This window comes from Heterostelium album (assembly GCF_000004825.1).
Source record: "Heterostelium album PN500 unplaced genomic scaffold PPL_scaffold11, whole genome shotgun sequence".
Taxonomy (NCBI): Eukaryota; Evosea; class Eumycetozoa; order Acytosteliales; family Acytosteliaceae; genus Heterostelium; species Heterostelium album.
The window spans coordinates 477,880-499,130 of NW_008805073.1; the positions used below are offsets into that span (position 1 = coordinate 477,880).

General features: G+C 36.9%; 5 protein-coding genes across 5 annotated transcripts; 1 reads left to right on the forward strand and 4 right to left on the reverse strand.

Annotated features, from left to right (window-relative positions):
- Positions 1 to 194: 194 nt before the first annotated feature.
- PPL_09580 (uncharacterized protein) lies at positions 195 to 953 on the reverse strand (the record flags this gene model as incomplete). Its single annotated transcript, XM_020580373.1, has 2 exons — positions 195 to 806; positions 900 to 953. The coding sequence occupies 2 exons, from the start codon at positions 951 to 953 to the stop codon at positions 195 to 197; spliced, it is 666 nt and encodes a 221-aa protein (XP_020428960.1).
- A 1,600-nt stretch (positions 954 to 2,553) lies between these two features.
- PPL_09581 (AAA family ATPase) lies at positions 2,554 to 5,857 on the reverse strand (the record flags this gene model as incomplete). The annotated part of the gene is made up of 9 exons (XM_020580374.1): positions 2,554 to 2,597; positions 3,176 to 3,206; positions 3,295 to 3,729; positions 3,946 to 4,313; positions 4,390 to 4,605; positions 4,723 to 4,857; positions 4,934 to 5,158; positions 5,353 to 5,378; positions 5,835 to 5,857. 9 exons carry the CDS (start codon positions 5,855 to 5,857, stop codon positions 2,554 to 2,556), a joined length of 1,503 nt encoding a protein of 500 aa, XP_020428961.1.
- Positions 5,858 to 6,034: 177 nt separating this feature from the next.
- Positions 6,035 to 8,542, forward strand: PPL_09582 (ARID/BRIGHT DNA-binding domain-containing protein; the record flags this gene model as incomplete). The annotated part of the gene is made up of 4 exons (XM_020580375.1): positions 6,035 to 6,246; positions 6,329 to 6,523; positions 6,675 to 6,928; positions 7,029 to 8,542. The coding sequence occupies 4 exons, from the start codon at positions 6,035 to 6,037 to the stop codon at positions 8,540 to 8,542; spliced, it is 2,175 nt and encodes a 724-aa protein (XP_020428962.1).
- Positions 8,543 to 8,942: 400 nt separating this feature from the next.
- Positions 8,943 to 17,528, reverse strand: pgtD (IPT/TIG domain-containing protein; the record flags this gene model as incomplete). The annotated part of the gene is made up of 8 exons (XM_020580376.1): positions 8,943 to 9,767; positions 9,798 to 13,994; positions 14,074 to 14,215; positions 14,295 to 14,730; positions 15,022 to 15,186; positions 15,272 to 15,499; positions 16,292 to 16,335; positions 16,849 to 17,528. 8 exons carry the CDS (start codon positions 17,526 to 17,528, stop codon positions 8,943 to 8,945), a joined length of 6,717 nt encoding a protein of 2,238 aa, XP_020428963.1.
- A 752-nt stretch (positions 17,529 to 18,280) lies between these two features.
- Positions 18,281 to 20,923, reverse strand: PPL_09584 (armadillo-like helical domain-containing protein; the record flags this gene model as incomplete). The annotated part of the gene is made up of 2 exons (XM_020580377.1): positions 18,281 to 19,093; positions 19,256 to 20,923. The coding sequence occupies 2 exons, from the start codon at positions 20,921 to 20,923 to the stop codon at positions 18,281 to 18,283; spliced, it is 2,481 nt and encodes an 826-aa protein (XP_020428964.1).
- Positions 20,924 to 21,251: the final 328 nt, after the last annotated feature.

Sequence of the window (21,251 nt, forward strand, 5' to 3'; positions counted from 1 at the left end):
AATTAAACTGTGATGTTAGAATGAATGATTTTATTATTTGTTTGTTATTTGGGTGATCTAATTATTATGGTTGTTATCACTTGATATATATATTTGTATTTCTTTATACAGGGGTTGTACAATTTAGATGATAATATACTATTATAATGGTTTGAGATATCAATTTATAAATTGGATTGATATCTCTTTAGATGTTATGATCCTCCATTCGTTGGGCAAACACTTATTTGATTATTAACTGACATCTCTAAATCTTTATCTTGTTCATGCTGTTGTAGTTGAACTTCATATTGTTGCTGTATGTTTTCATTATTATTAATATTACTATTACTGTTTATATTTATATTTATACTATATTGCTCTGTTGCTTGTAACTGATGGTCAATCATCTTATTTGAATCTATATAATGCATTGACGATGCATCAGCGGAATCTGGAACATTAGCACCACTACCCATTTGACTCTGATAGTATTGATCCTGTATATTATTGTCGATTGCAACGTCACTACCGAAATAAGCATCGAGAGCATCGCTGCTCAGTCCTTGACCAACAAGATTCGCACCAGCACTCACTCTCTCCGAACTAACTGTATTGTAAGCACGACGGAACATAAAGAACGGTATGAACTTTCCACCGCTTACCGCCATCATCACTGCAACCATTTGTCCTACCTCTATCAGAAATGCAAATAAATCACCTACCTGTGACATTGCAAAACCTTCATCCACAGCAAATGTAAAAACAAAACTACGCGCTATCGCAATAACTGTCAAACCAGCAAGAATCTTTACAAGAAAATCAGTCTACCAAAAAAAGAAGAAGAAAGAAAATGCATTAATACCTTTTATATTTCCAAACAATGTTACTATTATAATAATAATAATCATTATAATTACTTTTTTAGCTGATAAAATCATTGTAGGTGAACTACTTAATCCTGGATTTGTCATCATTTCCTTTTTGAATGCTCTTGACAATCCAATACCATGAATTGTAAAGAGTCCACCGAGATACAAGATGACGAGTAAGTAGATGATATTGTAGGTGTTGATGATGCTTATGGTGGTGGCCGCGTTGATAACTATGATTGCAATGACCCACAGCGTCAGTAACACCACCGATATTCCCAAGATATAGTTCAACCTCCGCGACACCTTCCTATTGAGCACCGACTGTTTGTTACTGAAAAATAAATAGAAAATACTGATCCAAAAACTTCCGATTGCGCACCATTCCATCAGAATGAAATAGGTACCGATGATAATAAGTGTGTAATAGATGATTCCAATGGCCGTGTTGTTTCGCGTTAGATTATCGTTGACTTTGATCACCTTCAATATGAATGCTACCGCTCTGGTGATCGACATGATTCCACAAGAGAAATAGACGACCTTTCGAGTGTAGAACGGCAGCTTCGTTCCAGTTCGTGCTGTTGTCGCTGCATTAAAATCGTGTGCCCGCAGCTCGAAAAAGAATTGCACCATATTTACAATGCCAAAATAAAAGAAAACTATAATACGGAAAATCGCAAATGTCCAAAATACTTTTTTCCACTCCGGTGATACATCATTATATGTATAAGGTAGACCTGTATCATGAGGTTTCATTTCTTTATCTATATATATATATTATTATTATTTATTATTTATTATTTATTATTTATTATTGTTATTATATTATATTATTCTAAAAATAGTTTGATATTAAAGTATATTTGTTGTATTGATGCTATTATCATTTGTTTTTTAATAAATATTTCTTGCTAAATGGATAGACAAATCAATTTGATTAATGATTTTATTCCAATTCCAAAATGAAGCAAATGTGTAATTTAAATTGTGATTGATTGTGTTGATTGAATTAAATAATATTACTGTCACTGAAACTATCAATAAAATTAGTTTTTTGTTCAATAAAAAAAAATGTTTTAAATATTTCCAAACTGGATTGTATTTTATCAACTGATAAAAGTCGTAGATACATACATACATGAGCGGTGTGGTGTGGTTCAATGAGTGGGTGGTCGTATTGTTACTGTCTTTTTTTTTTTTTTTTTTTATTCTGATGCTAATCTATCTGTGATCGAATTTCAAGATGATAAGTTTTTTTAACTTAACTCCGCCTCTTGTTTTCTTAATTTAGCTCTTTTCCATAGAAAAAAAAAATAATTGTATTGTCAAATAAAAAAACAACAAACACAATGAACACCACTCTAAAATTGATATCAATTTGGGTTATTTGGTGGTGGTGACGATAGGAGGAGGTATTTTGAAAGAGGACCGATGACTGAAAAACAAAAAATAAACTGCTTGCTCCAACACAAAACACAATTCAATCTCTTAATTAGTTTTTATGATGATGATATTTATTTGTATGACAGATAGTTTGGTTTGGGTTAGGTTGTGTGCTTTTGATAGTAGTTTTGTGAATAATGGGGCAGATATGAAATGAATGGATGTTTATGAAATGGTTTTCAAAAAAAAAAAAGAAAATAATGGTTTGTTGATATTTTTGTCAAACGCTGAGAGATGAAAATTAAAAATTAATATCTTATGAAATATTTTGATTAAAAAAAGTCCTCAATTTTAGTGCCTCTGAAAAAATAAAAAACAAAAACCTCATAGGATTTAAATTTGCCAAAAAAAAAAAAAAAAAAAAAACAAAATTAATTTTTTGTGTAAAGGTTATGGAAAAACACAAAAAAAAAAAAAAATTGAAAAACAGGGATCTACTGTCATTGTTCGATACTGGGTAATGAAGTGGCGGGTGCCAGATTGATAGGATAGTGTGCAAAAAAAAACACCAAAACGAAATAATTGTTATTTTTTTTTTTAGTTTTTGAAACGCAACAACTCTTTTGCCATTGGCGAAAATAATTAAAAGGTGTTTGCAAACAACAAAAATGAAAGTGATTTTGTTTTTTACATAGTTTGTTAGATCTATCATTAACTTAACACGTTTGCGTTGTTGGTATTTGCAAAACCATGATTGATTTTATTTAAGCTCTATCTCAACCACGAATCTTTTTAGGAAATATATGATCGGTTCACCAAGTAACACCACAATCCACATCCTTGAGTTGAGGAGCACCGGCCTAATCACAAAAGTTGAAGGTAGAATCGAATATAATTTTTCTAGAAGAAGGAAGGTCAATCAATCTTCTTCAAATGACCTTTTGCTTCCATAAAATGTTGCATTTCAATCTATTTGATTTAAAATAAAGATAATATGATTAGTTTGGTTTAAATGAATAAATAATTCATTATTAGTTATTATATTTAATTGTTGTACCTTTGTTGAGTTTAAATCTTGTCTTAATGCAATTAATGCTGATTCTTTACAGAGGTTGGCCAAGTCGGCACCACAACAACCATTGGTCAAGTCGGCCAATTTGAAGAGGTTGACGTCGTCTGCCAGCGGCATATTCTTTGTCAGTTTCGTTAGAATATCTATTCTACCGTTGTGATCGGGATTGGGTATTTCAATGTGGTAGTCAAATCTGCCGGGTCGCAGAATCGTTGGATCCAACATATCGATTCTAGTGGTAGCTCCAAGTACAATACTACCTATGCTATTGTTAGTAGATGCAGCTGCACCTTTAGTCTTGCTTCTATGTTGTTGCGATGTTGCAAATCCATCCATTTCAATGAGTAGACATGATAGAAGACGGTCGGCCGACTGCTCTGTGCTACTGTCGAATCCACGGTGTCGCGCCAACACTTCGATCTGGTCGAGAAACAAGATGCACGGTGCCGACTCGCGAACCACCTTGAAGAGCGCACTCAACTTCTTCTCACTCTCACCCACGACCGGACTGATAATATCGGTGGATTGCACGGCGATAAAGTTGATATTCGGCGAGCTCGTGGCGATGGCACGCGCTATCAGCGACTTTCCATTGCCCGGCGGTCCGAATAGCAGCAGTCCCGACGGCTGACTGACACCGATGCGTGCCAGCGGCTCAGGGTTGAGAATCGGTAGCAACACCGCAGTCTTTATCCTCTGTATCACTTGATCGAGCGCACCTATCTCCTCGAAAGCGATACTCTCCAGTCGAATCTGATATTGATTCAATATCGATGGCTTCACACGGTGAAACATCTCATTGAAATCCTCACGACTGACCAACAAACGCTGAGATTGTTGTTGTCGACTCTCTTTTTGTTGTTTTTCACTTTTTACAATGGCATGGGTAGCAGCTTCATTACATAGGAATTGAAGATCGGCACCTACATATCCATGTGTACAATTGGCAAGATAATCTATTAATTCATCATAATATTGTTTATTATCATAATAGCCAGAGTACTCTTTTATATTTATTATTAAAGAAAATGTTAATATATACATACTTAACAACTACTTTAAAGTTATAAATTAACTTACTCTTTATTAAAATTGATAGTATATCCTTACGATCTTGTGGAGATGGTATTGGTATGTTGATTACTGAATCGAATCTACCACATTGAAACATTTCACTATCGATTGAATCAACTCTATTCGTTATACCAATTATAAAAATACAACTGTTTACATTGCTTGGTTCACTGTTACCATCTAACAGATCCAACAAAAATGTTGTTACTCCTCTCTCAATTTCTATAAAAATAATAATAATAAAAGTAAAGTAAAGTAAAGTAAAGTAAAGTAAAGTAAAGTAAAGTACGGTAAGTTAATAATTGTCAATTTAACATTAATAATAATAATAATACATACTACCAACTCTACCACTTTCTCTCTTTACAGATATTGAATCAAACTCTTCTAATACCAATATAAAAGGTTTTGTACTACTATTGTTATTATTTCTCTTGATTAGAGATGTTAGATATCTCTCTGTATCACCATCATCTATATAATCGATATTCAATTAGTAGTATTAGTATTAAAATAATATAAGATGACATGTATTTAGTTAACCGCTTACTCTCTTGATAAAGATAAGTTGAATTTATAATTTGATAATCTAAATCATGTTTATAAAGTGATTTAAATTCATTCAGTATCGTATTGATTAGCAATGATTTACCAAGACCTGTTCTAGATTGTATTAATAAATGAACTGGTAATCTTATATCTAATGTTTTAAATATATTATTTATATTATCATTGCTACGACTATTATGATGATTATTAATAGTATTATAAGAATCTATATATAATTGTATTCTATCAATGATCGATCTCGATATTTCATTTAAAAGCACCAACTTTATTTATAACATTATTAAATATTATATCATTTACATTGTTGTTGTTGTTGTTGTTATTATTGTTGTTGTTGTTCATTGTATATATCGAAAATGAAATGTCGATCGACAGATCAGTCTATTAAATTCAATTCACATTTCAAACTATCAAAAACAATCAATCTTTTTTAAAAATAAAATCAATGTTATTGGTTCCCAAATTCAATCAAAACTATTGGTTATCATAACATTTATATGATGGTGAATCAATCAATTAAAATAATATAAAAATGTAAATGCAATACAATCTCAAAAATGAAAAAAAATAATCTATCAAATAAAAAGATCACAGTTTGTTTTTTTTTGTCAACAGAAAAACGGTATCTCTCGAATTTAGATTGTGACCGTTGAAAACATTTTCACTTCATTTAGTTAAATTTTTGAATTTTTTCAAAAATATTTGCAAAAAAAATTGGTTTGATGTTATTCTATTGGTAATAATAGGTTGCTTTCGAGCGGGAACAAAAATAATTATTAAATCTCACATTGTGTTTGTTATATTTTTATTATTATATATATATATTTATAGTTTTATTTATTTATTTATATTTATTGCATTATTATTATTATCAAATGTACATTAAAATATAATCGCTGCTCATATTATTTTATTATTCTACATTTTACACTTAAAATATTTATTATATTTATATATTTTTTTTCAGTTGCTATTATTAGATCTAATTATACTCAAGCAGTAGTTGCAGTTACGATCGTTTAGATTTTGATTAGTTATTTGTTTTGTTGTTGAATAGATTACATACAGGTTGTCGAAGAAAATGAAAGATTCGTCTTCACCAGTTTCAACAGAGTCTATTGGCGGCGATGTCGTAATGACTGTTGCAACTGAATTAGCAACAGCGACGACAGAAACAAAGGAAACAACACCGACAACAATAGCAACAGTAACAACACCGACACAAAGTGAAAACGATGAGGCAGAAGAAGAGTTATTCTTTAAACAACTAAAAGATTTCTATATTGCAAATGGGTAAGCAAAAACAAACTAAACATTAATTTTATAAAATGAATATAAATAGTAATTTTAATCATTCATTAATTCATATATATAGATCATTTCTAATGACAACTAAAAGACCACAGAACAAAGGAAAGTTTATCAAACTGTTTGCCATTTACAACAAGGTGGTGGAATTGGGTGGATACACTCAACTCAATACAACTCTGTGGAATGACATTGCGAGTCAACTAGAGATTTCAGGCTCAGTCAAAAAGATCTACTTAAAATATTTAATTGATTTTGAAAGGTATCTATCTATAATTATTATCATGACGTGTCATTTCCACCAACTAACACACCACACACAAATCAATCATCTAAACTCTTGGAAACGACATTTGTCAATTTCATTTTCAAAAAAAAAAAAAAAAAATTAATTTTAATTTAAAAATTTTTAGAACATTTTTTAAACAAAATGAAAATACAAGACAATCTGCATCATCAACAGCATCAATCAGTGATATCGTTGTGGAAGCAATCGATCCAAGCGCTGGCGGCACTCTAGGAAACATGTTGAGGAATTCATTTTTAGTGGATAATGTCACCGGCTCGCAGAAACGAAAGCAAATAACACCGTCTGCTGCCGCTGCTGCATCGGCTGCTGCCAATCAATCAAACACAGATAGATCCAATAAGAAATTAAAAGAAGAGAGTAAGTAGAGAATAAATATATCTATAAAAGTAAAATATATTAATATAAGTTAATGTTGAATTATAATAATTCAATTCAATTCAATTCAATTCAATTTTAGATTTTAGTAGATTTGAAAAAGATTTCAAGAGTGCAAAGACTTTAACTATATTTTCAAAGCATTTGTTTAAGAGTGCGCTGGAATCACATGTGATCAATCTGAAGAATCAGTTGTCACCAAAGTCCAATACGACTTCGACATCTCCACTCACCCTTACGATCGCTACCAACAGCAGTGGAAAAGCAACCGCTGTCGTACAGAATCTAGGTTCACCGGTAGGCGGACAATTATCACCTTCATCCAACGGTTCTGGTTCAACGTCAAGCTCGAGTGGAAGACTAATTAAATTGATAAAAACACCACCTCTTTCTTCCAAGATAAGAGTACCATCACCAACAACAACAACAACAACAACGACAACTACAACCACAACAACAACAGTTAATAGCAATCCACAAACACCACCATCAGGTGAGGAAATCGATGTAGTTACAACACCACCTGAATACAGAAAGCATAGAGATAAAGTAAAAGAGAAAGAGAAAGAGAAAGAAAAGGAAAAAGAAAAAGAGAAAGAAAAAGAAAAAAGCAAAACAACAGTATCAAATGAGAATAATAATGATAAGAGTAGTAATAAGAAGAAGTTGAGGAAGACGGATAATGTTGACCTTCAATCTGATGAAGATGTTTCTACTACTCAACCATCAACATCTTCAAAGTCAAGTAGCATTAGTAGAAAATCTGTAAATATTTCAAGTAGATCGCAAAATAAATCTAAATCAAAAGATGATAATGAGGTGATACAGGAGGATATAGGAGATGAGAAAGAGGGATCCATGGATAACAGGAAGCAAGAGAAACAAGATGAAGATGCCACTGAAGAGTTTGTAACCATGGTTGTCGATAAGCGAAGAAGAAAAGTGATCGATGATACAACACCAGAACTAGAAGAATCAAAGCTACCATTAGATAGTAATATTAATAGTAGTAGTAGTAGTAGTACAAAATCAGAAACAGTTACAGTAACAACAACAACATCGAAAGAAACCACAGAGAAGTCAACAACAAATGAGGAGAAAGAAACCAAACACTTTAGACTAAAGGAAAAGAAAAAGAAAGACTATGCATCCTACGAGAAGGAGAAAGAAGAAAAGAAGAATAAAGAGGAGAAACAACATCAGGAGGAGAAGAATAAAGATAGTGATAAAGTGATAGAGAAAGATGAATCTAATACTGTAGATAAAATGGAAATTGATCAAAAACAAAATAATAATACAACACCATCTAAAGATAAAACATCAACCTCAACTTCAACAATGACATCACCTTTAAAACTAAATTTAACATCGCATACCTCACTTTCACAATTTCCAGGTTGTTACACACCCCTCTTTGCTGAATCAGTCATACAAAACAACAATTTCACTGACGGTGACTACTCTGTGATGCAAAAGAGAATAGAGGAACTGAAACAACTAGACAAACTTGTCATCGATTATATATCAAAAATCAACGAGGAACGAAATATCTTATTGGAAATTTTATTACAAAAACCAAATAAATCGCACTCCTAATTCTTTATTTCAGGATTAAGATAAAGTATTTTTTAGGAAATTAAGTACTTTGTGCATTTTTTGAACAATATCACAAAATGATTGATCTTTGCATTCCAATCTTCACTGTATCAAAGTAGATACCAATACTGGTATTAATTAATTGTCAATCATTGGAACTGATAAGTATTGAACACTTTTAGGTGATGGAAATGATATTTAATTTCATAACTCATAGGATCAACCAACACCATCAAATCCTGTTGCACCTGGTGAAATATTTGTTTATGATTCATTTAGTTAAAACCAAAATGGTTGATATTGATGTGATTTTGTCAAAAAAAATAACAAATTCAAATGAATTTAAGATATCAAAATTAATTTTTATTCTTTAGTAATGGATTGAGCAAATTATATTAATCTAAGCCTGATTGGCACTGTTATCTTCATAGTCATCACCAGCTTCATAATCATTGTCTTCGAATGGATCGGCTGTTTCATCGGCCAATAGATCATCAATGTTCTCAACCAGTTCCTCGACTTCGAGCTCTCTCTTGAGTTGACGGAGATGTTGTTTCGATCGCCAAGCTCTCTGCATTGCAGATGCAGCTTGACTGTGTCTGTCTGAGTAGGGACCGTACTGAGTTGGTGATGTTTCATACGATGGCATCGAAGTGGTTGGACTGTTCTCGGTGGTCGCTGTTCCATCGGTGGCGGTCAACGGTGACAACGGTATCTTCTTAGAGGCTGCACTCTCCAACTCACGCTTCTTAACGACTTCGTAGATCTCTTTGAATTCATTCAAAATGAATTCATTGTCATTCTCGTCACCAAACGATTGTTCTATTCTTTCCTTCTTCTTGGAGCCATCGACCACTGGAACATTGAGAGTGTCAGTTTTTTCTTCAGCTGCTTCTTTCTTGCCGAGTTTCTTCTTTTTCTTTGATTTTGAGGTTGATGATGAAGATTGTCCTTTATCTCCACTTTCTTCTCCTTCAGCTTCTCCACTTTGCTTGGCGGTTGAATCATCTTTTTCCTTTCCTTTCTTCTTTTGGTCTTCTTTCTTTTTCTTTTGATCTTTGGCTTTGTCTTTGGTGGTACGCTTCTTGGCAGCTCTTCTTCGACGGACAACTACAAACATACCAACTAGGAGACCTGCTACAAGTGCGGCACCAACAACAGAGCCAACAATAACTGCAACTCTGGTCCAGTCCGATACAGATTTACCACGTCCAATAACAGCAAACTGAGTCAAATGGCTGCACTTACAAAATACATTGGTATCACGTTTGATAGTAACACAACCTTCGTCACTCCATCGCTGTTTGTTCTTATCCCACCAGACACATTCGTGATTGTCATCGGGATCAAATGTATTTCCACAGTCGATTCCGATTGGTTCCAGCAGTCCTTTGACTCCAATCTCCTTCATTTCATCACTGACCAAATCCAACGAGAACGTATTCTTACTTAGGAACTTCTTGTCACTCTCCAACTTGGTATTGAAGTGTGGATTTCCAGGGAATGTAATATACTTTACACCAATCTCCTGATGTGATGTGTACTGAGCAATTACCTTGGAAAGAGCATCGGGTTGAATAGTAAAAGTAGGATCTCCAGTGATACCAGCTGCAACGGCACCGTTCTTTTTGAAATGCAAAGGATCTTGTTTGAAAGTGGAGATGGTAACACCCTGTTTGGAAATGATTGTCGCTTCTTCACCACTGGATGCACGGAACAATAGAGCATTGGCAATCTGATGAGCAACCAAATCCAAGTCCAGACTAATCGTTTTAACCGAGACCTTCATTGCCGGATCGATATTGTGAAGTTGACGATTCACCTGATGATTGATATTACCAACTACGGAGATCGAAGAGTTGATGCCGGTTGGCAGTACCGGATTCTCAAGGAATCCTTTAGATAGTGATTTCATCACACCCATTGCACTGGCCAATATATTGGGACGAAGAATCTGACGTGTTTCCGTTGCGGTATTCAGGATATCTATCATTGATGTGACACGTTCCGTTGTGATACGTGAGTCATTGGAGACAACTTGCTCGTTGAGGATATCGATTGCAGTGGTTTTGAATCCAGACACCTTCTCGGCAACCTGAGCATTCGATACAGCTTTTCCATTTTTGTTGGAGACAGCCGGCAGTAAGACATTACCCAAACGCAGCGAGAATGAGATTTCATAGAGTGTAAGTGTTGGACTTTCCATTATAGTTGAAATGAACTCAATGATTCTCTCGGTGTCGTCGTTGGAAGGTGCATCCACATGGATTAAACACGAAGAGGAAGCAGCCACACCGTTTCCACTCAGTGCGTATCCCATCACCTTAATTTTGCCAGGTGGCAAGAACGTAGTGATTTGACTCACCATTGAACGATCGCCAAGTGGGAACTCTTCGGGATCGTTGTCAACACGATAGGTGAAACTATATCCAATGATTCCGGCAGCGGCACCCCAGCTACGACCCATATCGATAGTGTATTTATCGAAAATGGATCCTTTCTGAGTGTAGCAATTGATTTTTCCACCTGAAGGTCTGGCTTCAGTTCTGAAAGTAATCGATGCTTCACCAGTGATATTGGTAAGTGAGTCGACAACATGAACGGTGTAGGTATACAGTGTTCCACCTGCCAACGCTCCCGATTTGAATGCCAAATTCCGCATGTTGGTAGGTGTTGAATAGGCATCGGATTCGTCGACTGCCAACGTTCCACTATCCAAAGTCCAAGACCAAACCAGTTGCTCCAGCGGAATGTGATTGTTGATGAGGATGGAACGCAACACAATCTTTTGACCGGGATCTATAAACACTGGGAGCGCTGTCTTGTTGATTTCCACCTCAATGAAACCACCGCTAGTGATAACGATTGACGTGATGGCAGAAGATGCCCGAGAGGAATCATCATCTGGCGATACATCCACTTGAAAAATATACTTTCCAGGCTTCAAATCGGTTGCATTGAAAGTGATAACCGATTCATCGGGTATTTCAATACCACAATGCTTATCGAATTGCACTGGACTACACTGCCATTTAAACGAGAGAGTAGTATCATTGCCGTCGGGATCTCTTGAATTCGATGCATCGAGGGTCACCAATTGATTCTGTCCATATGTCTTATCACCACCAGTGATAACGGCATAGATCGGTCCTTTGGAAACATATACTTCAATGGAGGCGAACGACGATTTTCTTCCGATGGTAGCGGTCAAAGTGAATACATAAGTGGTTCCAGCAATCCAAGAGTCGGAGCTAACATAGAGATTTCTAGAGGTGGCGGTTCCCTGGTCTAGTGGGAACTGTGGCGATACACTCCATTGGTAGTCGACAATGCTATCGGCGTTGTTCTTGGCTTCACAACCAGTGTAGGTCGCCAAACCTTCGATTGCAAGATTCCTCGCTGGCACGGTGAGTTTGTTCGGACCAAAGATCTTGACAATGACAACGTCCACTGCTTTTTTGTAGACGGTGGTAGTGGTGCTGTGCGATTTTCCTTGGATGTTTGTTACTTTCAGTTGGAAGGAATACGATGCCCCAATATCAAGAGTTCGATTGCTAATTCTCACTTTGGCGCCGTGTGAATTCTGTAGGAGTTCAATCAACTCGTTGACGTGTGATGCAGCTTGATAGACACTCCATTCATAGGTAAGTCCACGAGTTGATCCTGCGCCATTCTCAGAGTAGGAACCGTCCAGAAGCAGCTCGTCACAAGGACCAATGTCTTCTGGTGCTTTAATGGTTGCAACCGGGATGAGAGTACCCAACGATGTAAGCTGAATCGATTCACGGTTATTTGGTTCACCACCGACCGACTCAATCGATCCTGCATTGAATTCAATGATATCACCGATTTCAGTGGTGGAGGCATGTCCGAGTGTGATAGTCAGTGTCTTTGGATCTGTCCAGCTACAGGTTGGATCTTCTCCCAATCTTCTGAGGGTGGAAGCAGTCAGATATTGTTCACAAGTTCTTGGTTTTACATTGGTTTCCGGTGTGAATGTACATTGGATAGTCGTTCCCACGGCGTTGATCGTACAGGTTTGGACTTGTGGAGCAGACAGCGAGACGTACGTGTAACCACTGTGTAGTGTGTAGTTTCTACCTTGTGAAGACATGACATTTACATCGGTGGGAAGCGGTGTGTTACCTCTTGGAACATTGCAAGTGATTCGGTTGGTGTTGGCATCGACGTTCATCGCCTGACATTGCTGTCCACCTATAAAGACCGCCTGGATGGGACAGTTGAATCCGGTACCTTCAATGGTGATCTGGTTGCCACCTGTCATTGGACCAGAAGGTGGACTAATGCCTGTCAACGTTATATTACATGTCTCCATTGTTTTCTCAACCATTTTGTTACGAGCCAACAGCTTCATGACGGGTTTGGCATCGGACAGGAACTTTTGGTAGGGACGGATGTATCTCATTTGATTCAACTTGTGATCGGTGTTGTACACCATCTGACCTTGACGATCGTGTATTCTATAGTACAAAAGTGGATCGGTTGCAATTGCCAGTTTGTAGCCGTGGATAACCAACTTGGCGAGAAGCTCGTGGTCTTCGAGACCGACTCCATACTCTTCGGTGAATCCACCGATTGCATTGAAGGTGGCGCGACGAATAAAGAAGTTGGCATCACCGAAACAATTCTTAAACAGACCGACTGACAGTGAAGAACCGAGAGGAATCCATTGGCGTTGAATTGGTGTGTGATCCGTTGGTGTGTTGGTGGTGGTGATGATGGAATGTGGCGAAGTAACTACATCGGCATTGGTGTGCATTGCCACCTTCACATAGGTAGCCAAAGCATTGGGATAAGCGGCATTATCATCATCCAAGAAATAGATATATTCACCGGATGCCTCACGAACAGCTGTGTTTCTGGCAGCACCAAGATACCGGTTGGCAGTTCTTATCAACTTCCAATGACGTTTCTTGAATTGCGACTCGAGTGATTTGAGATAGCTGAGTGCTTCAGTTGTATTACTTCCATCATCAACAAGAATCACTTCGTAATTTCCATAGTTTTGTTTATCAATCGATTGTAGTGCTTGTTTCAAAAGAGTAGGACGATTGAAATGTACAATACAAACTGATACCAAAGGTTGATTGGATGTTGATTGAGTATTGGTCGTTGTTGAATGATTTAAAACAATATTTAATTGCGATTGTTTTAGTTGTTGTTGTTGTTCAAGCTCAGTATAGAAAGATGACCATGTATCCAAAGAATGTGATGCAGAAAAAGTTGGTCTTGCAATAACTACACCCTTTTTGATGGAACTCAACAACTTTCTAAAGAGAAGATGTGGTTTGGTGTCAAACAATACAGAGTCACGGTCTCGTTTGTCCACCAATGGAATCATAGATGCAGTGGAACTTGCAATCACTGGAATCGATTTATATAAACATTCATATAATGTATATGGAGCATTATCTTCAAGTGATGGGATAATCTATAATTATAGATGAAAAGAAAATGTAATTAATTAGTTTCATTTCAAATACATTTAATTTGTTATTGTTTTAACTTACAGCTAAACGAGCTGGAGATTTCACTAGATAATCTAATGCTTCATTAGATGTCTTGTCAGAGATGAATGAGACTGCGAATGGCCATTGGAGAGCACGCTTTCTGATGTAACCGATTGAGGATTCACCTTTGATGGTTGAGGTTCTTCCCAGGAAAGTAACTTTGTAGTTTTTTCAATTCGAAAGTTGATCCTTGTTTTGCCAATAGATCCAGTGCATCACACAACAGAATAACACCTTTTCTTTGTTCCAATCTACCAAAGAATACAAACTCTTCAATTGGAGAAGAAAAAGATTGGTGTTGTTGAATTTGACTATCTACTTCATCTTCCTTGTTCTTGTTGTTTACGTTATCTCCACTTATAACACTTGGGGACAAGAAAGAAAGCAGTGCCAATTTATCGGGTGAAATGGTCCAACCTTGTTTTCTCAGCCAATTGACAATGTAGGTGGATGGCGTCCAAACGACATCGGCCAGCTCAACACTCTTTCTCTCCATGTAGTCGAGTTCAAACTCGGATTCGAGCGTTGGTTTATTCTGAGTGTTTGACTGGATTACCCATGAGGACGGTCCGTGCAATCCAACGACAATTTTCGAGCGTTGGAAGTGTTGTCCACTCGCTTTGGCCAGCGAAGTATAGTATGCCATACCCTCAAAGTCTGGGAAGTGAATGATGTCATACTGTTGAGACTTGAGGTATTGGTAGACCTGGTAGGAACGCTTCACCAGATACGGATTGTCAAGAGGGACGGGCGATGCTGGTAACGCAACCAAATTAATGTTGCGCTTCTCACGCAGCAGCAGTTTCCACTCGGAAAAACTCATTCGCTCGGTTGCCTCATCACGCGCATACAACAGTGTAACATCGTGTCCTCGAGCAACAAGAAAATCCGCTAGAATAGAATACACCGTACCAATACCAGATGTTGAATACATTCCTTCAAAACTACTAACGACCAACACTATTTTTAATTTCTTTTTACTCATTTCATTTTCCAAATTAAGTAGTTGTTGTTTATCATTTTCAAAATTATTATTACTACTATTATTATCATTTTTAATATTAATATTATTATTACTATCTACTATATTTGATTCAATACTTGAATACCAATCTTAAATTCAAATTAAAATTAATAAATTTTGTTTTTCCAGTTTTTCCAGTTTTTCTGGAAATATTATATTATAACATTGACATACCTAATGTAATTGAATTATTTGTTGATTTATATTGTAAATTATTTAATCTGTTTACAATGTCCCAGAGATTCTGTTGATAAAGATAGTCATTGAGATTATAACTATTTAATTGACTAAGAATATTGTCATATTCTTCTCGCAGTGAATTGATATCGTTTGTAACGATTGGTCTATTATGATCGAAACTATATGTATTGACTTGTAGTGAAAAAGGTACTACCAATAAAACTATGAATAAAATAAGATAAACATTTTTATAAAATCGATTATAATTATTATCTATTATATTTATTATTTTCATTATATAAATAAAATAAAATAAATAAATACAAAACTAATTATATATTATTACTATATTATTATTATTATTTTATTTAAATATAATCAATAATCAATAATTAAACAAATAAAACTAATTAAAATCTAACCTATCTATCTAATTATTATTTAACTATTGCTATAATTCTATTATTTTGTTGTTTATGATTTAAAAATAAATAATTAATGAAGAATGGAAGAAAAATAATTATAATATGCTTTGGAAAGTAAAGATTGTTTGTCTGTCGTCTGAATTTGATTATTCTTTTTTTGTCGATATTCTCTATCCACACACATTCACACACTCTCTCAAAGTACAATACGATACACCTATGGACTATATGTGGGTTGATTTAGTTTCAGTGCACTGAGTTGAAACCTTAATGAACAAATATGTGTATAGATGATACTGATGCTGATGCTGATGATGATGGTTGATATAAGGGGGAATAATTCATTACAATGAATGAAATAGGATAGAATTGGATTAATAGGATGTGTTGTTTGACTTGTTGTTTGTTGCACTCATTATTAACTTCTTCCTCTGACTACTCATCTACTCTTCTACGCTTTTACTCTTATACTACTAATAGTAGTACTAATTCGAAAATTTGTAAGTTGTGGTTATTTTTCTATTGATTTCCTTTGTCAACACTCACGCAAATTGTCTCTACACATATTACCAAACCACAACCAACACACATCTCATAATAACCAACATCATCATTGTTATTAAATAACAATTGCTATATAAATCAACCACTACTATTTCTATCTATCTATCTATCTATTTATTCCTACATTATTCGATAATATATTAATTAATTGTTGTTATTTGTTTTTTTCGAAGTGTGAACACTGACACAACCACCCACACACTGCATCAAACAAAACAATCAAATAAAAAATAAAATAAAATAAAAAAGAAAATAATCATTTAATGAGTCAACACTCATAAACACACACAATTGATTATCATAATCAATCAAAATATATATTAATTTATATATAATCATATTGTGTAAAAAAGTAATTATAATTGCTCACTTTTTTTTCATTGATCAAATTAATGAATATTCTTGATTTATACAAATAGTTTAATTAGTTATCATTAATAAGATATGATTTTGATTGATCTATGATCTTAATAGATATGTGTATTTACATGTTTTTTTATTTGTGTTTTATTGATTTTATATTATTTTTTTTTTTGATTGATTTGATCTTTATGAGACTGATTGATTAGCTAATCGATTTACTTTGATTTCTTCAAAGCCTCGGCAACCAAATTCTTTTCGAAATCAGACTTGGCATCCATCTTTGATACTTTGACATACCATTCTTTGGCACTGGCGTTGTCCTTCAATGCTGCGTAGGTGTCGGCAATGGAGAGTGAATTACGGATCAAAGTGGGATCGGCCTTGTCAGCACGGATATAGTAGTCCAAAGCCTCTTGGAAGGTGGCAGTTGGTGGAGTACCAAAGAGAGCAGAGGCAGCGGCACGCTCTACCCAACCGATGTTGGCAACGCTGAAACACCAACGACCGAGCAAATGGAGAGTGGTTGGATCTTCGGGCTTCAACTCGAGCGAACGGAGAGCGTGCTCCTTGATCTTGTAGGCGTTGGCAATCTTCTCCTTGGCCGAGAGATGGTCACCGAGACCACTGGTGATGATAGACCACCACTTGTGGAGAGCCCAGTGTTGTTCGTTCTTGGCGAGCGACTCGTTGATGAGTGCCATTGCTTTGTTGAGCAACTCCAACTTTTGTGCCTTGTCGGCGACCTCTTCGTTCTTGTCGTAGTAGGAACGAGCTAGACGCCATGAAATTTCAACGTTATCTGGGTAGGTTTGGTGTGCCTCCTCCAACAATGTATAGATTGTAGCGTATTCACGATTCAAATGCAAAGCATCTGCACGACTAATAATTTCTTCTGCCATTATTTATTACTTAAATATATTTGTATTTAACAAGATTCAAAAAACAAATGAAAAACTTTGACATAAATCACAACAAACATTAATTAATTTCTTCCCACACTCCTTGAACTGAAAAATTCAAAAAATATCTGAACTATTGTTGAAATTTTCATATTTTGGCAATTCATTTCCTTTTTTGATCCCTGCCCTGCTGGTCATCATGATGAGTGGTGTGGCTAAAATATTATAATATTTTTCTTTTTAAAACAATTCAAATTAAATTTCAAATATAAATTCAATTTTATTTATAATAATAAACAATAAAATAGATTATTTAAAATATTACTATATTTATTCAAAGTGCTGAATATTTATGTAGGTGTTGGATTAAAAGATGGATCAAAGCTTGTTACTCTATTGCCTTATCAAATTCATGATTCGATAAACGGAATAGTCAGAGAATCGATTGTTATCGTCGTATCGTTGGGTGTTCATCAAAGTTGACATTATTTGAACTGACTGACAAACTTTGGATGTAATCTTAAAATACAAACAAAAGACAAAGGATATTCGGAAGCATCGTGGCATTGTAGTTGAATCTACAAATATCTTCATTCCTTCTTTTTTGAGAACGTTCTCAAAAAAAGCAAACATTACAGAATATGCTCAGCCTCATAGATTGGTGACTTGTATTATTTAAATAATCTATTTTATTATCATAGTATTAATATTATTATTAAATTTAAAAAAAAACTAAACAACAATCAATAGAATCAATAAAACTCTTGTTCTATCGATAATAATGTTGTTGTATTCGATTGTTGTACATTTGTTTTCTTTTCTTTCCATTGATTTAGTAATTTAATTTCTTGATCTATTGATGATGTTGATGAAGATGGAGTTGGTTTTGATGTTGAATTTGTTGTTTTTGTTGGTTCTTTAATTGAGGTTATTGAAAATAGTGAATTTTCACCTGGACCTTGTAGACGAGCCAAGAATGTATCGCTTTGTCTTGGAATCTTTTGTATCCAGAGATCCAATACGTTTTGGAATGACGATAGAACTCCAGAGTTGGAGGAACGGAATTCAAAGCGCGTCTGGATGACCTTTCCGTGATACTCATCCATGGTGACGCGATCCATTCCCGTGACGATGAAGCAAATCTGGTCGTTGAACCAGGTCGACGATGAAAATGCCAGTTGGAAAGAACTGGCGTCAAAGTACGACGATTGCACATTGTGGAATGGGTAGTTTAGGAGACATTGATTGATGAGTTCACGACTCACCGAATCGCCTTCGAATACAACGTCCACTTGGAACGACGCTTCGAAACGTGGCCATTGCTGGAGGAATTGATGCTTATTGTATTTCAGAGGTATCAAGAATTGATTCCAATCGAATTGGTAGTCTTGTAGACGTGTCTCGATCGGTACCATGGTGACGGGTGGCGGCTTGGTTGACTGCGCCGACTCGATTTCACACATGCCCGAAGGATGACAATAGGCAATAGAGAATGTTACATAGTTGTGGTCGAGTCCGGTTACCGATAGAGGAACCTCAAATTGATAGGATTTCTCTGGGAGAAGCTTGGGAATTTGGTGGCGCGACTGTGTGAGTGGATGTGGAAACTCGAGATGTCCAGAGAGTCCGAGGGTGACGGTGATATTCTTCAGGGCGAATGGGAGCAAGTTGGTGACGCTGATATTCAAGCTGATCGTGTGGAGCGTTGGGTGAGCAGTGTGACTGACTTCCAGCCAGACGGGGTCGCCGCATCCCGAGAGTAGAGTGGTGTCGCGCGATGGACGGTCGCGAATCGACGAACCATAATGCTCGCCAGCCAGCCCGGTGATCGCTTTCTTGCATTCATATGCAAAGATATCGCTTGCCGTTCTCAGAGTGTTGGAACTCTCGAGGAATTCAATGGGAATGCAATAGGAGAAGTCGATATTCGATGGCGCGAACGAAGGGGTGGCGCGAACCGACGGGTTGGCGATTGCTTTCTTGATGAAGCGAGCCCGACTCACCACCTCCTTGTTGGAGGAGTACCCCTCGATGAGATCGTCGAGCGTACGTTGGACAGCGCTGTCCGCAGAGGGAATATTCAATCCCATCAAGTAGAGACACTCCAACGCACCGAGCCAGAAAGCACTGAGAGATTTCAGCTGAGCTGGAACGGCGCGGCCATACTGTGATACTCCCATCACCATGTTTCGGATGCTGCCATTGAATTGTGTGAATTTCGGTTGGTTATCGAGATAGAGGAAACGCGCACGCAGTGTATTTATCAGTAGGATAGAATCGCTCTGTTCATAGACTTTGTTGGCTGATGACTTTAAGAGATGCAACGCCAACAAGAAGATCGATTGCAGACAGATGTAATCCGATGGAATCTTTGGTATTTGTTCTAAAAGATCCGAACGTAAAAGTGATACTAATTTCTGTGCGTTTGTAGCTGTTGCTGTTGTTGTTGGATCCGATGCTGCTGCTGATGAAGAAGACGACGTTGTTGTTGTTGTTGTTGGCAAGGTGACGCGACATAACCAATCGACGAAACGAATACAATATTCATGTGCAGAAAGACGTTCTCCTGCCCATAATACACATTTCAAACATATTTCTGAAATACTGAGTGCAATCTGGTGTAGATGGAACAATGCAGTTGCATTGGATAATGATGATCCAGATGTTGAAAGTGATGTCGATGATGATGATAATGATGAACTATTGTTGTTGCTGCTGCTGTTGCTGTTGCTGTTACTGTTGACATTCTCTTCTTGTAAATATTTTGATAGAATATTATGATGACTTGCAACCATTGACACAACTATTTCCTCACGGAAACTGCTGCTGTCATCTTGGAACGTGGAAATTAATACATTGTCTGTCATCAGTGGTGTGAAGAGGTTGCTCTTTCCACTGGTGATAACGTGTCTGTCGATGAGAAGCTCGAATGTACGAATTAGATAGCTCACACGCTGGTTGGAATCGGTTATGGTTTTGATCGATGGGAAAATGCGTATTAAGGTCGCCAGTAGCAGGTCATCGTTCAACATGGGCAGCACTCCCATGATGGCAAGCAGAATCGGTAGTGGATTGAGTGTCATTCCTTCGCGTCGCAATAGTCCAACGAATGCGGTGAGTACCGGCTGTATCCAGGTGTCGTTGTGCTGGTTGGCCTGTGTCAGGAGCAAGTCAAGCACCGCCTTGCCAACGGCGAAAACGAGCGCGTCGTTCGTTGATCCGAGCAGTCCGAGAAAGTGTTCGACGAGATTGGCGACGATGTTTTGCGGTGTCGAGAGTCGGGGTTTGGCGACACTGAGTTTGGGCACGTCGGACGACGGCCACATCGGGGTGCCGGCAGCGCGCGAAATGGTGTCGGCGAGGTAAGCGAGTGTATTTACGGCGACGTGACGCATCGATATATCGATGTGATCGGCGCGACTCAGTAGCGTGTCAAAGTGGTCGACCAGCTTGGCGGCGACGACTTCGCCGTGGACGGCGAGTGCCTGGCGACGCGCCGGACTATTGTCAAACTCGTCGGTGTGCGATACCGATCTGGAAATCTCGCTGAATAGCGTTGAAACGGCGTTGAATGCCGCTTGGTAGACTTGCGGGAGTGACTCGTCGAGTAGCCGATCCACCACCAGGTCCCAGCCTGTGGAGACGAACGAGCGGTACTGTTGGAGCACCGACTTGCGGTAGAACAGCAGCGTTGTCAGCGAATCGAGTGCAACTCGACGCACG